This window comes from Molothrus ater, chromosome 25 (genome assembly GCF_012460135.2).
Source record: "Molothrus ater isolate BHLD 08-10-18 breed brown headed cowbird chromosome 25, BPBGC_Mater_1.1, whole genome shotgun sequence".
NCBI classification, from domain to species: domain Eukaryota; kingdom Metazoa; phylum Chordata; class Aves; order Passeriformes; family Icteridae; genus Molothrus; species Molothrus ater.
This window is the reverse complement of record NC_050502.2, coordinates 4,663,956-4,678,042: the sequence shown is the minus strand read 5'-3', so window position 1 is coordinate 4,678,042 and position 14,087 is coordinate 4,663,956. Positions and strand designations below refer to the sequence as shown.

The 14,087-nt window shown below is 55.8% G+C and overlaps 1 protein-coding gene across 1 annotated transcript; it reads right to left on the bottom strand.

The window, feature by feature from the left end:
• On the bottom strand, positions 1 to 13,099 carry FRS3 (fibroblast growth factor receptor substrate 3). The gene is made up of 7 exons (XM_036398544.2): positions 12,955 to 13,099; positions 9,812 to 9,941; positions 9,558 to 9,646; positions 8,112 to 8,298; positions 5,178 to 5,339; positions 4,404 to 4,555; positions 1 to 3,229 (listed from the first exon to the last, which is right to left on the bottom strand). The coding sequence occupies exons 3-7, from the start codon at positions 9,621 to 9,623 to the stop codon at positions 2,360 to 2,362; spliced, it is 1,437 nt and encodes a 478-aa protein (XP_036254437.1). The 5' UTR covers positions 9,624 to 9,646; positions 9,812 to 9,941; positions 12,955 to 13,099; the 3' UTR covers positions 1 to 2,359.
• Positions 13,100 to 14,087: the final 988 nt, after the last annotated feature.

Genomic DNA, 14,087 nt, shown 5'->3' with positions numbered 1-14,087 from the left:
TTCTTTATTTAAATACTTTATTTAAAGCTTAACGCAGTTAACTTTTATATATATATATATATATATATATATTTATATAGATAGATAGATATAAACAATTTCTTCTCTCACTTCCCTAAATGAAAGCTGGATTTAGGGGGATACATTACTTGGGGTGGGGGGCTGTTTGTTTTTGTGGTTTTGTTTTTTTTCCTTCAAATAAAGTCATTTGTTATACATATAAAAATATATTACTTGGGTCTCCTTTCAGTTACAGGTGGCACAAGGGACGGATGAAAGAATGGAAGACGAGCACAAGGACTTCCAAAATGAAAAGAAAAACCGGTGGGTTGAAGCACGTGGCACACTCGGAATTTATAGTGCAACAGCAAGCCAAGAACTCCACGTTCTGCGACACAAACATGGCACCACTCGGACTGGGGACACGTGGCCTTGCTCCCAACGGGGTCACGGCTCAACAGGACAGGACAGCACCAAAAGCCAAACAAAAGGCTGAGTTTCCAAGGCCTGGGACTGGAGCTGCTGGCCCTCGGAGCTGGGGGACGGGGCTCCTGCCTCTTCCATGGGTGCCAGCAGCGGGAAAAGGACAAGGGGGACACGAGGCTTGGCACTGCAGCCAGCTCCTGTCCCAGGAGGAACGCGGGCACAGCCTGCAGGGAGGGGGGATCCAGGGCATCCCAGAGGATCCTACAGGATCCCAGAGCATCCCAGAGAATCCTACAGGATCCCAGAGCATCCCAGAGTGTCCCAGAGCATCCCAGAGCGTCCCAGAGCATCCCAGAGCAACCCAGAGGATCCCAGAGCACCCCAGAGCAATCCAGAGGATCCCAGAGCATCACAGAGAACCCCAGAGCATCCTAAAGGATCTCAGAGGATCCCAGAGCACCCCAGAGGATCCCAGAGCATTCCAGAGGATCCCAGAGCACCCCAGAACATCCCAGAGCACCCCAGAGGATCCCTGAGCACCCCAGAGAATCCCACAAGATCCCAGAGCACCCCAGAGCATTCCAGAGCATCCCAGAGCATCCCAGAGAACCCCAGAGCACCGCTCTCCATCAGAACAGGCACAGAAATCCAGGGACAGGCTGAGGTGCCGCGTGTCCCACGGGGAGGGACAAGGGGACATCCCGGGGCAGCTCAGCGCCACCCCGGCATCGAGACAGAAATCCACAGCGAAAGGCCACGAATGTACCCGGAATTTGAGCCCTTCCAGGCCCACAGCTGAGAGAACAAACTGCACATTCACTCCTGACACCGAGCTGGGCTGCTCCCAGCCCCAGCCAGGCTCGTGGGTGTAGCTTTGATGCCGCTCCAGGCTCGGCTGCCCGGCGGCTCCGCTCCCACTCCCACGGCTCCCATTCCATTTCCCACCCACCCCCTGACGCTCAGCCCCCCAGTTCATGAATTCTTCATTCCCAGCTGCTCCTCTCCACAGTGGTTTTTTTCCCCCAGTTGGTGGCTCAGCAAAGCCACCAAGCTCTTTTGGGACCTGTCCCCCCAGGCAGGAGTGAGCCCCAGCGAGCGCAGGCTGCAGACTGGCACCAGTTTGGCAACGAACTGGGATGCAAAGGAGCAGTTCATAAATAAATCAGTAAACAAATAAATAAACCCACAGCACTTCTCAGCAGCTGCCAAATAGAACCCTGGTAAAAAAAAAACCAAAGCAGGGTATGGCACAAGTGAAGTTTTCTAGACCAAACTTCCAATCTCCCTCATGGTTGTGGCCTTTCCCTCCTCTTCTAAAGCAGGGGAGGGAATTTAAGGATTTAGGCAATCAGGTTTCTGTGATCACAGTGTGTGCCCCATGGCTCTGTGTCCTCCTGGTTTCATTGCAGCTGCCCAATTGAAATTGGATCTGAGACAGGGACAGAAGGATAAAAAGCTTCAGGAACAAACAGTGAGCTGAGGAGGGAAAGGCCACGGCGTGAGCTCCTCATCTCCAGGCACCGCTGGGAGCACAAGGCAAACGCCAGCTCTGGAGAGGCCTCACCACAGAGCTCTCCTGGAGGTGTGGAATCCACGGGGAACGGGCTCCACGTGCACAGAGCTCCTGAAGCAGCTCAGTTTTGGGAGCACGGCCCCGAGGCACTGCCCAGCTGGCTCTGCCCTGCCTCACCCCAGGCTGTGCCACCGGAATTCCACCCTCAGAGTCACCAAACATCCCACAAGGCTTGAAAAACGAGCAACACACAGAGGGGAGGACGGACAGACAGACAGAGCCTCAACAGCAGCAGCTGCAGGAGCCACGCTGGGCCCCGGGGGATGGCAATGGCGAGAGAGGGAGCCACACTCAGAGGGGGACAGGACACAGCGAAGGGCAGGGACCAAAGCCACGACACGGGGCTGGCACTTGGGGCCCTCAGAGGGGCAGGTCAGTGCTGTTGTGCCGAGTTTTCCTGGAGGTGCCATCGTCCCTGGGCAGGGCCCGCTGCAGGCTGGACATGGCCGCCGTCTTCTTGAGGTCGATGATGGCGTAGGAGTCGGTGCGGCGGGCACCGGGGCTGCCGGGGGCTGCCACCCTGGGCTCCTGCTGTCCCTTGCAGGCCTCGGGCTCCAGCTCCACCTGGATGTAGTTGAGCTGCCGTGGAGGCTCCGGGCAGGGCCGGGGGAAGTCGAAGCTGAAGACGTTGGGCAGGCGGCTGCGCCTGGGCCTGGGCAGGAAAGCGCGGCGCGGCTCCGAGCCCGCGGGGGGATTCTGCAGGGGCTCCTCCTCTCCAGCCTCAGAGAAGCCGTTTGGGGACGGTGTGGGTGCCGCGCCAGCGTCCTCATCCCTGTGCTGGGCTGGCTGCAGCTCCCAGACCGGCGGCAGCGCCGGCAGGTTCTCGTAGTGCAGCAGCGCCGAGCGGCGCTGGGAGCAGCTCCCGTCCTCCCGGGACGCCTTGGAGCGACCAGCCCGGCACAGGGACGAGCTGCTGGGGGCCACCAGCCCGTTGAGGTTCTCATAGACACACTGTGGGGATGGACAGCCCTGCTGGCACTCGTTGTTGTTGTTGTTGGGGGCGCAGAGGTGAGGCCGGCATTGGCGGGGCTGCCGGCACAGCCGGCGGTAGCCGGAGGTGGGAGCCAGCACGAATTTCACCTCCCCTGGCTGCAGGAAGACCTGGGGGTTCCGGTCTTCCAGGGAGCAGCTGTGGTTCCTAGGGGGGAAAGGAGGGTGGGCTTCAGGCAGGGAGTGCAAACAGTGCCGGCCCCTCGGCTCCGGCTCCCCGGTGTTGACGTAGGTGTGGGACTGCAAGGAGAGAAGCAGAGGGACAGTGAAAGGAGGAGACAGCACAGACCAGAGCAAAGCAGCTGAGAAACCACCAGGAGAGGGGGATTCCTCAGAGGAGAAAGGATTTTGGAAGTTGGGAAGGTTTTGGGAGGTAAAATGTAGAAGTTGGTTTGGGTTTTGTGGGCTGGGAGAGAGATGATGAGTGCAGCTGCAGATGCACACTGTGTGTCCTCATGGATGGACAGGAATTTCCCTGTCACAGACATGTTTTATGAAAAATCCTTTCCTGAGAAGCCTCAGAAACAAAATGTAAACAATAATTATCTCCTACTGTAGAATGCAACAAGTGCATCTTTGATTAGTCCATGTTAGTTATTTCTAATTAATGGCCAATCACAGTCCAGCTGTCCAGACTGCCTCAGACAGTCTTTGTTATCATTCTTTTTCTATTCTTAGCTAACCTTCTAATAAAATCCTTTCTTCTATTCTTTTAGTATAGTTTTAATAGAATACATATCATAAAATAACAAATCAAGCCTTCTAAAACATGGAGTCAACATTCTCATCTCTTCCCTCATCCTAAGGCCCCTGCAAACAGCACCACATTTCCTCATGGAAAGGGTGGTCAGGCTTTGGAAGGGGCTGCCCAGGCAGGTTTGGAGTGCCCATCCCTGCAGGTGTCACCTGGATGTGGCACTCAGTGCCCAGGGGGGACTGGGCACAGGTTGGATTTAATCTTCTCTCAGTGATTCTGGGGTTCTGTGTCATGCTCGGTGCACATCTCACAAACTGTGCCCTCCAGTGTCCTCACAGGTGACCCCACAGCCCTCACACCTGCCAGGCCTCCCTGGGGGTGGCTCAGACCAGCTGGGTTTTGTAGGAAAAAAATCTCAAAATTCTACAATTGCGAGCAAAAACCTGAACCTCAAAACCAAAAATAAAAAGGGTCTGAATTCAGGAGCTGTGTGACAGCTGGCAGGTCACTGCCACCCAAATACCAGTGAGCTGAGGATAAAACTCAGATTTTTTTTTTTTGACAGAACACCAGTTCTAGTGAAGTATCAAAGAGCAGAAGCCTCCAGGAGTAAAACGAAGTAAAGAGAATAAAAAGAGTGACGAGGTGTGAGGATCCCCTGAGCTTTGAGTGAGGGAAACCCAGAAGTGCAGCCAGCAGAGCTGAGGGTGGGTTTACCTGCTCCTCAGGCCCCAGGAGGGGGTGGGTAGAGTCTTCCCCCACAGAGGAATGTCTCAGGCTGCTCACTGAGGGGTGCTGGGCTGCAGAGCAGGGCAGGGATTCTCCAGGGAAGCTGTGAAATCCATTGGGAAGTCCAGTGTAGCCCAGACCTGTGAGGGAATCAAGGCAGAGGAGCATTGAATGGGTACAAAATAGAATTATCACATTTTCAGAGTGAGCTGGGCTCTTGTGGACACCCTGGAAGGTAAAACAGGCCTGTCCAGGGGCCATGCCAGGGCCAGGCCCTCCTTTGAATCTAAGGAATTATTCATGGAGACAGGAATTGAGCCTTTCCAATGCTCCAGCAGAAGCACAGCTGGCACTGCAGGAGGGCTGAGCCACCATGGAATGGGACTGTGCCCCCACCCTGACCCACAGGGATCAGCTCCTGCTCTGACTCTGTCAGGGTTGCTTTGTATTATTGCATTTTAATTTTATTTTTATTCCCTAATAAAGAACTCTTATTCCTCACCCCATATCTTCCCCTGAGAACCCCTTAACTTCAATAATCAGGAGGGATCATTATAAATTTATTTTATTTTTATTTTTTTCCCTAATAACTGTTATTCCTCCTCCCATATCTTCCCCTGAGAACCCCTTAATTTCAAAATTACAATAATTACGAGGGAGGGGGTTCAAATTCTCCATTTCAAGGGAAGTTCCTGCCTTCCTTAGCAGACTTTTCAAACCAAGACCCAGCCCAGCCCTGTGTCCCCAGTGCTGTCCCCTTACTGGTGGGGCCCTGGGGGCTGTGGGCCAACTCCCCCTCCGAGGGGTGGCTGTTCCTGGTCACCACCATGGGCTCCTCCACCACATTGATGCTGTTGCATTGCATCAGGTCCTGCAGCAGGTTGAAGATCTCCTCTGCTCTGGAGCACTTGAAGGCAAAAATCCCTGCCAGGGACAGAGAGGAGGGTTAGAACAGCAAGGAAATGATCCTGCTTTAAAAATATTTTAAAATATTTTTTAAAAAATATTTTAAAAATTTAAAAATATGCGTCGTTCCCGTTTCTAAATGAATTCTGATTTATTCTGCTGTTGTTTAGCACCATCAAGCCACAACTAAGAACCCTGTGGATTTTTCAGGAAATAATAGCAGAAATCATGGAAAAGAGAATGGTTTGGGTTGGAAGAGACCTTACAGATCATCCAGTTCCACTCCCAACCTGCCACAAGCCCAGGCTGGTTTAAACCCCCTCAGTGCAGAGGAATCTCACCCCACACAGGTGTGGGGGGCCAGGTGAGCTGCTCCCCTCTCCTATTGAACCCCCCTGGCACCCCCTGCATCCTTTTCCAGGGGAAAACCCAGGCAGTGCCTCCTCAAAGCTGGGCTGGGCCCCGTGCACAGGAGGGAGGGATGGAAATGTCACGTTTTTAAAAATCTCTGGGATTGAAGAGTCTGTCCCCAAAGGAGCAGCCCAGGCCAGGAGCCAATCCCAGGCTGGCACATACACACACAGCACAGCCATGGCAACAGGAACAGCCTGGCAACAAGGGCTGCTCCCAAAGATCCTCATTTTCCACCAAAAAAAACCCAGCTGGATCTGCCTTGCATCAGGTGGGGAGCAGCAGCAGCAGCAAGGAGGGCTCCAGGTAAAATTAATAAGCAGGATAAAATCCTTCAAAGAAGGGAGAAAATTCAACAAAACACATCACCCCTCTCATTTCTGCCTGAAGAGTGCCTGATAAAACCTCTGCAGGGTGTGAGAGCTCTGCTTCCTCCCCTCTGCCTGGACCTGAACAGAACCAAACCACGCTGAGGGCAGAACTTTTATCCCTGGGTTAAATTTTCACCACTGATCCTCAACCCTGCGAAAGGCAAAAAAAAACCAGAAACCAAAGGACAAATTCCCTGATGGGAGAGGAAAACCCCACTGAAATAAACATTAAAGAGCAGCAGATGCCAGTGTAGATTCACACAGACCCTGAGCACTCACGGGAGCCCTTTTGGAGTTTACAAACACATTAACAGAACGAGGAAACAACTTTTGCTTTTCTCCCAGGGGATGCAGATGCCAAGGAAATGTTCAGCTCTTTTTAAAAAGCAACAGAGCCAGACTGGTGAAGGAACCAAGAGGCACCAGTGTAAAACTGTAATTCCTCAATTCCCAGACTATTCCCAGTGCTGCTGTGACTTGGCATCAGCTCCTGGATGAGTCACTTCCCTCTCCATGCTCTCAGCATCAGGGAAACGTGGTGGGAAACCTTCTCCTCTGTCACCAAGTTCCAAAATCAGAGCTCTGAGCAGAACCAGCAAATTGAGGAGAGCAAGCTGGGAGGATGGGACTGCAGAAGCTGGAGCTGTGATTGGACAATTAACCCCAGTATGGAAATGGACCAAAACTTATAAAAGTGTGAAAATTCATGACCAGGTGTCCACTTTTGGGTGGAGCCACAGCTGGGCTCTTGTACTGCCCAAGGTGTATCCTTGAAGATAGGACAGGGGACAAGGTGAGGGGACAGGGACAGCCCTTCCCCAGCACCTCTGTCCCTATATTTTAATAAATAGAGGTCACTGTCACTATATTTTAATAAATCCTACTTTATTCCTTTAACTCTGTCTAGCCTCTGTTCTAGGTAGCCTCTCTGGGCATCAAGGGCAGAGAAATCTCAGCATTGCTGCTCGCAGAGAGCCCCCAGGCACTGACCCAGCCCCAGGGAACCCCTCAGGCATTGACCCTGCCCCAGGGAGCCCCCAGGGAGCCCTCCAGACACTGATCCTGCCCCTGTCCCGGGCAGTGACGCTGTCCCCAGGGAGCCCCCAGGGAACCCCTCAGGCACTGACCCTCACTGTGCACTGACCCTGTCCCTGTCCCTGTCCCTGTCCCTGTCCCAGCACTGTCCCTGCCCGGTGTGGCAGCGGCAGCCGCTCTCGAAGGAGAACAGGTTGAGTTGAAGCTCCCCTGTCTATGTCCCTGCCCTGGCCACTGTCCCTGTCCTCAGGGAGCCCCTCAGGCACTGTCCCTGTCCCAGTCCCTGTCCCTGTCCTGTCCCAGTCCCTGCCCTGTCCCCTCAGGCCCTGTCCCTGTCCCTGTCCCTGCCTGTCCCTGTCCCTGTCCCTGTCCCTGTCCCTGTCCCCTCAGGCCCTGTCCCTGTCCCTGTCCCTGCCTGTCCCCGGCCGGTGTGGCAGCGGGGGCCGCTCTCAAAGGAGAACAGGTTGGAGTCGAAGCCCCGCAGCCCCTCAGGCCCTGTCCCCGTCCCTGTCCCTGCCCTGTCCCTGTCCCTGTCCCTGCCCTGTCCCCTCAGGCCCTGTCCCTGTCCCTGTCCCTGTCCCAGCACTGACCCTGCCCTGTCCCTGTCCCTGTCCCCCCTGGCACTCTCCCTGTCCCCTCAGGCCCTGTCCCTGTCCCAGCACTGACCCTGGCCGGTGTGGCAGCGGGGGCCGCTCTCGAAGGAGAACAGGTTGGAGTCGAAGCCCCGCAGCCCCTCAGGCCCTGTCCCTGCCCTGTCCCTGTCCCTGCCCTGTCCCTGTCCCCTCAGGCCCTGTCCCTGTCCCTGTCCCTGCCTGTCCCTGTCCCTGTCCCTGTCCCTGTCCCCTCAGGCCCTGTCCCTGTCCCTGTCCCTGCCTGTCCCTGTCCCTGTCCCTGTCCCCTCAGGCCCTGTCCCTGTCCCTGTCCCTGTCCCTGCCCTGTCCCTGCCCTGCCCTGTCCCTGTCCCAGCACTGACCCTGGCCGGTGTGGCAGCGGCGGCCGCTCTCGAAGGAGAACAGGTTGGAGTCGAAGCCGTAGCGCCGCAGGCTCAGGTACGGCCACCTCACGGCGTCGCGCTTGTGCGAGTGCAGGATCAGCTCCCGCCGCGTCAGCTCCATCACCCCCGAGCCCAGCTCGTGCCCCTCGTCGTCCACGTTGGTCACCTGCAGGGACACCCGTGTTAATTAACAAATTAACGTTGGTTAATTAAGAAACCGCCCTTTTGTTATCTCCGTAACGCATTCCGCGTGTTCACGGTAACAGGTGGAAAAGTTAGGATCAGAATTGGTTTTCATTCTTTTTTTCTGATCTTCTCACAGCCTTTCCCAAGAACAATGATTGGGGAAAGTTGTGGGGAACTCCCTGGGCACTTCCAAGGCATGACCACTCTTTCCATGAGGAAATTCCTGCTGATTTCCAGCCCAAACCTCCCCTTTTTGGGACACACAAGACTTTGGGTCTGGTTAGCATAAGAGATTTGATAATCAGGATGCCTTGGCAAGAACAAACAGCTTTGAAGATTGCAAGAAGATTAAACCAGGCTGACTTCGTGGATAGGAAAATTACACCAAGATTTCTGCTAGAGAGAGATGCTGTAAAATGCTGATTATTAACCCAATCATTGTAATAAAACATTTCTAGCCTTCCCAAAATAGTATATGAGCATAGGTAAATTTCGATTTTTAGTCCACAATAAATTTGGATTCTTCTGACCATCTCTCAGAGTCTCCCTGTCTCTCTCATCATCGCTGACCTCCCCAGCCCAGCCTGAGGCCGTTCCCTCTCCTCCTGTCCCTGTTCCCTGGGATAAAATCCCAAATTCCCCCTGACCCTCCTTTTCTCCAGGCTCAGCCCCTTCCCAGCTCCCTCAGGACTCTCCAGACCCTTCTCCAGCTGCTCCAGCTCCATTCCCTTCCCTCCAGCCCCTCCACATCTCCCTTGCCGTGAGGACCCAGAGCTGGACAGGGCTCCCAGGTGTCCCTGAGCAGCTCCAAGCACTGCAATTCCATGGATTTCCCCCATTTCCTGCAATTCCATGGATTTCCCCCCGTTTCCTGCTGCCTCTCTCCCAGCTGCCAGCAGGGATCCGTGGCTGGCAGGAGCTGGCAGCCCTTGGCAGCTCAGCTGCTGTGGCTGAGCCCAGGCTCTGGAACACAGCCCTGAGCAATAAAAGGTTTTTCTCTCCAGTCCCCCATTTCCTTGCATTTCCCAAGCAGAGGCAATTTAGCAACAAATGCATTTTCAGCAGAAGTTTCTTAAGGAAAGGGAGGAAAATAAAAGAAAAAAAAACCCAAATTCATCACTAGAAATGATGAATTTGCAAATCCTCTGGAGGGATGCTTGTGTGTAGGAGTTTGCTCTCCCCTCGTGCAGTCAGAGCTGTCCCAGACCCTCTGATGGGGCTGGAAGGACAAAAATTTACCTTGAATTTGGTGGGATGGTTGTCTGGGATGCTGTCTGGGCACAGACAGCTGCAGCAGCTCCCCATGACGCCAGGCAGAGAGGCAATCCCTGGGGACAGGACACAGAAGGTGGCACAATCAGATCCCAAATCCCAAAATCCACCTCTCCCACCCTGTCCAGCTGTGCCCTCCCCATCCCTGTGAGTCTGGAGCTCCAACTCTTTGCTCTGCTCCTTGATTAATGCCATAAATGTTAATCAAAACCAACTCTTACCATTAGGCAGTTGTTGGGTTTGTTGTGGAGGAGTGAGAAGGAATTCCCACTGCAGTCCCTCTACCTCCCTCGGGATTTCATGGCAAGCAGGTTTCACCTAAAACAGGAGGGGAACACTCCCATCTTCCACCTGGCAAGGAGAACACAATTAAACAATGATAAAAGCAGAGAAAATTCAAAAGCAGGGGGTGGGAGAGTGACTGAACTTCCCTTCAGACAACCCAAGGAAAGCAGGTGCATTTTGTGTTGAATTAATTACATTTATATCAACACAGAAAACTCTGCACAACGATGAAAAACACACCGCTAAAAATAATTTAAAAAAAAAAAATTAATTAAGATACATTTTATTTCCTGGCTTTGGAATCCTAGAGAGGAGTGGGGTTTAGCAGGGTGAAGGAAATAAAACTGAGCAGCCAGGGGTGGTGAGGCAGCTGCTGCTGCTGCTGAGGAATGTGAAGGTGCCTTCAGTGCAGGGAAGGTCCTTCAGGGTCAGGGGACAGCAGCTGCTCTGCTTTGGAGGAGGAGAAGCAAAAAAAAAAAAGGCCAGAAAACACAAAAACTCTGATATCTGTCCCAGAAAACACCAAAATTCTGATATCTGACCCAGTCAGTGCGAGGATCAGGCAGGGAGGCAGTGAGGAGCACTCCTGTGTTTTGCACTCACAGTGAGAAATATTCCTGCTTCTTTTAATTGTAGTGAGAAATGGGAAATTCTGCTGTCCCTGGTGGGAACTTGGGCAGGTGACAATGCCAGGTGTGCCCTGAGAGCAGCTCAGTGTCTCCACCTGATCCACCAGGATCCCCAGCCCGGCACCAGGGCAGGAAACGGCACTTTGGGAACCTCTTCCCATTGGAAACCTCCTTCCAATTGGGAACCTCTTTCTATTGGAAACCTCTTTATTTGGGACCCCCTTTCCATGGGAACCTCCTTCCATTGGAAACCTCCTTCCATTGGGAACCTCTTTCCATTTGGAATCTCTTTCCATTGAGAGCCTCTTTCCACTGGAAACCTCTTTATTTGGGACCCTCCTGCTGTTGGGAACCTCTTTCCATTTGGAAACCTCTCTCTATTTGGGACCCTCTTTCCATTTGGAACCTCCTTCTATTGGAAACCTCCTTCCATTGTAAATCTCTTTCCACTGGGAACCTCTTTCTACTGGAAATCTCTCTCATTGGAAGCTTTTTTTTCCATTGGGACCCTCTTTCCATTCGAAACCCTCTCTCCCTTGGAACCTCTTTCTATTGCAAACTTTTTCCCATTGGAAACATCTTCTATCGGGACCCTCTTTCCCTTGGAACCTCTTTCCACTGGAAATCTCTCTCCATTTCAAGTCTCTCCCTCTGCCAGACTCTGCCTCCCCCTCCTCCCAATGAAACCACAGCTCACAGAGTGGCAGAGCTGCCCCGGGCCCCTTCCAGTGTGGAGGGAGGGGGCAGAGCTGCCCAAGGGTCCCATTCCATTTCTACATCAAAAAGAAGCTCCATAAATCACCTCCCACTGCACCTCTTGGCCCTTGCAGAATTCCCCACCGTGCCCCAGCCCTGCCAAGTGCCCAGGAGAGAGGAAAGTTTCTTTCTGTGCGAGCTGAGAACAAACAAAGGCGGTGCCAGGTGCCCTCCTGCACACACCTGCCAGCCCTAGAGCAGCCCCAGCCCTTCCCTGTGCCACCCCACGCCCTGCCCCAGCCTGCTGCTGCTCCTCCTGGCCTCTGCAGGGGTTTATTCATTCCCCTCACAGGAATTTAGCACAGATCCTGCTCCAGCTCATCTGGGCACTGGGGGCTGGCTCCTCTCTGGCTGGGCTCTCCCACTCCCACCCCAGCAATTCCCTCAGGAATAGGAGCTGGGAGAAAACCTTCTGCCTTTTCTCCTCTTCCTGCACTCCTCTCCCTCCACCTCCATCTGTGAGGGGTCGGCCTGAAGTGCTGTGGCTTACCAAGGACAGTTTTTACACTGAGAATCGAACAAATGAATTAAAAAAACCACCAGGAGATCCCTGAGCACTCCCTGGGTGCTTCCCCCTGCTCCTCACTGGTGAATTTTTCATCAGCATCCCTTCCACACAGCCACTGAGATTCCCGACTCCCCAGGCTCCTGCTCTGCACTTCCAGCTCACCTCCCCAGCCCTGTTTGCCAGCTCAGAGCCCAGCCAGTCCCTAAAACCACCCCAAGAGCCCTGCAGGGTCCCCACAGCAGGGCTGGCTCCCTCCTAAGGCCACCAGCCCCACCCAGACTCCCAGGATCCCGACCCAAACCCTCCTCAGCCCTGCCTGGAGCAGCCTCTCCCGAATTCCCAGGTTGTTCCCATCCTCCCGAACCCCCCAGACTGCAGAAGCCCCTCGTGCCTTCACACCCTCCTTAAAGCCAGAGCTGGAGAAAGTTCCCCTTATCCCAAAGGGTCAGGGGGGCAGCCTGACACCCCCTGCACAGGGACAGACGGACACCACGTGTGGAAAAGCACCTGGACCCACATCAGCCCCTCCAGGACACACAGGGACAGAGCCAGGAAAAGGAGGGGGAGCAGGGGGACAGCTCTGGGGGCAGGAGGGGCAAAAAGGGGATGGGGGAAAGAGGAGGGGGATGGAGGGATGGGGAAGGGGCTGCAGGGAGGAAGAAGGGGATGGAGAGAGGAGGAAAGGGATGGAGGGATGGGGAAGGGGATACAGAGATTGGGAAGGGGATGCAGAGATGGGGAAAAGGATGGAGGAAGGTGGAAGGGGCTGCAGGGATGAGGAGGATGGGGCTGCAGGGACATGGGAGGGATGAGGAAGGGGATGGAGGGAGGAGGATGGAGGGAGGAGGAAGGGGATGGAGGGATGGGGAAGGGGATGGAGGGAGGAGGATGGAGGGATGAGGAAAGGGATGGAGAGATAAGGAAGGGGATGGAGGGATGGGGAAGAGGATGGAGGGAGGAGGAAGGGGCTGGAGGGATGGGGAAGGGGATGGAGGGAGGAGGAAGGGGATGGAGGGAGGAGGACGGGCCTGCAGAGCCCGTGGGAACGAGGGCCCTGAGGAAGGGGCGAGTCTCGGGGGGCTCCCGGGGAATTGGCTGCGAGGGGCGGCCGGGGCAGCCCGGGGAGGGCACGAGGGGAGGGGGACGGGGGCGATGCCGCGGCCGCGCTCCGGGCGCTGCTCGGTACCTGAGGCGCTCCCGGCTCCGCCGTCCGGGACCTGCGGCCCGGAGCCCCCGGCCCGGCCCTTCCCGGGGCTCAGAGCGTGTCGGGGCCCCCGGCCCGGCCCTGGCCCTGCCCGGCCCGGCGGGTCCGGGGGTCCCCGGTGGGGCCCGGAGCGATCGGGGCCGGGCCGGGCCCGCCGGAGCAGCGACACCGCGACAGCGCCGCGAGGCCGCCAGGGGGCGCCAGGGGGGCGCGGCGGCGCTGAGGGGGCGGGGCCTGGTGGGCGGTGATTGGGTGGGCGTGGTCGTGTGGGCGTGGTCAGCGTGAAGGGGAGGGACGGAAGGCGTTTGGGGGGTCTGGGGAATGGGATTTGGGGGTCAGTGGAGGGTTTGGGGGGTCAATGGAGGGTTTGAGAGGTCAGTGCAGGGTTTGGGGTGGTCACAGAGGGTTTGGGGGTCAGTGGAGGGTTTGGGGGTCAGTGGAGGGTTTGGGGGTCTGGGGAAAGTTTTGGGGGTTAGTGAGAGGGTTTGGGGGTCAGTGAGAGGGTTTGGGGGTCTGGGGAAGGAGAGGGGCAGCACAGGGGTATTTGGGGGTCTGGGTTTGGGGGATGCTCAAGGGGGATCGGTGGAGGGGAACTGGGGAGGGAGAGGGGCTGGGGGTCAATGCAGGGGGATTTGGGGGCTCAGGGCCAGGAGGTTTCTCAAGGAAGGGTCAGGGAGGGGGATTGGGGGGTCGGGAGTTGATGCAGACTCTAGAGGGGTGTCGGGGGAGCTGCCAGCTCCTCATCCCAGCACCACCGAGCATGTCCCGCCCTCCGAGGGGACACTGCGGCCACACAGAGCCACTGAGCCGTGTCCCGCCCTCTGAGGGGACACTGGGGCCACCCCCCGGGCTGTTGCCAAGGCGCAGTGGCCGATGCCACCTCGGGAAAGCCCCGGTGACCCCTCTGTGTTCCCCCCCCCCGGTGCCCAAGGAGGACTTTGCCCGTGAATTTTTCCGCCCTGGGGAGGGATGGAGGAGCATGGGGGGGAGCAGGGGACGAGGGGGGGGCCCTGTCACCACCCGCGGGGACAAAGTCCAACAGCAACGGGGCCAAGATAAAGCTGCAGGGACCAGGACAACAGCGTGGGGACATCAGGGACCTCACGGGGACCCCG

Excerpts from the sequence above, each read along its gene's own strand:
- FRS3 (XM_036398544.2), bottom strand. The coding sequence starts at position 9,623 with ATGGGGAGCTGCTGCAGCTGTCTGTGCCCAGACAGCATCCCAGACAAC. Across the intron at positions 8,299-9,557 it reads ACCATCCCACCAAATTCAAG|GTGACCAACGTGGACGACGA; the intron begins GTAAATTTTTGT and ends GTGTCCCTGCAG. Across the intron at positions 5,340-8,111 it reads CCGCTGCCACACCGGCCAGG|GGATTTTTGCCTTCAAGTGC; the intron begins GTCAGTGCTGGG and ends TGTCCCTGGCAG.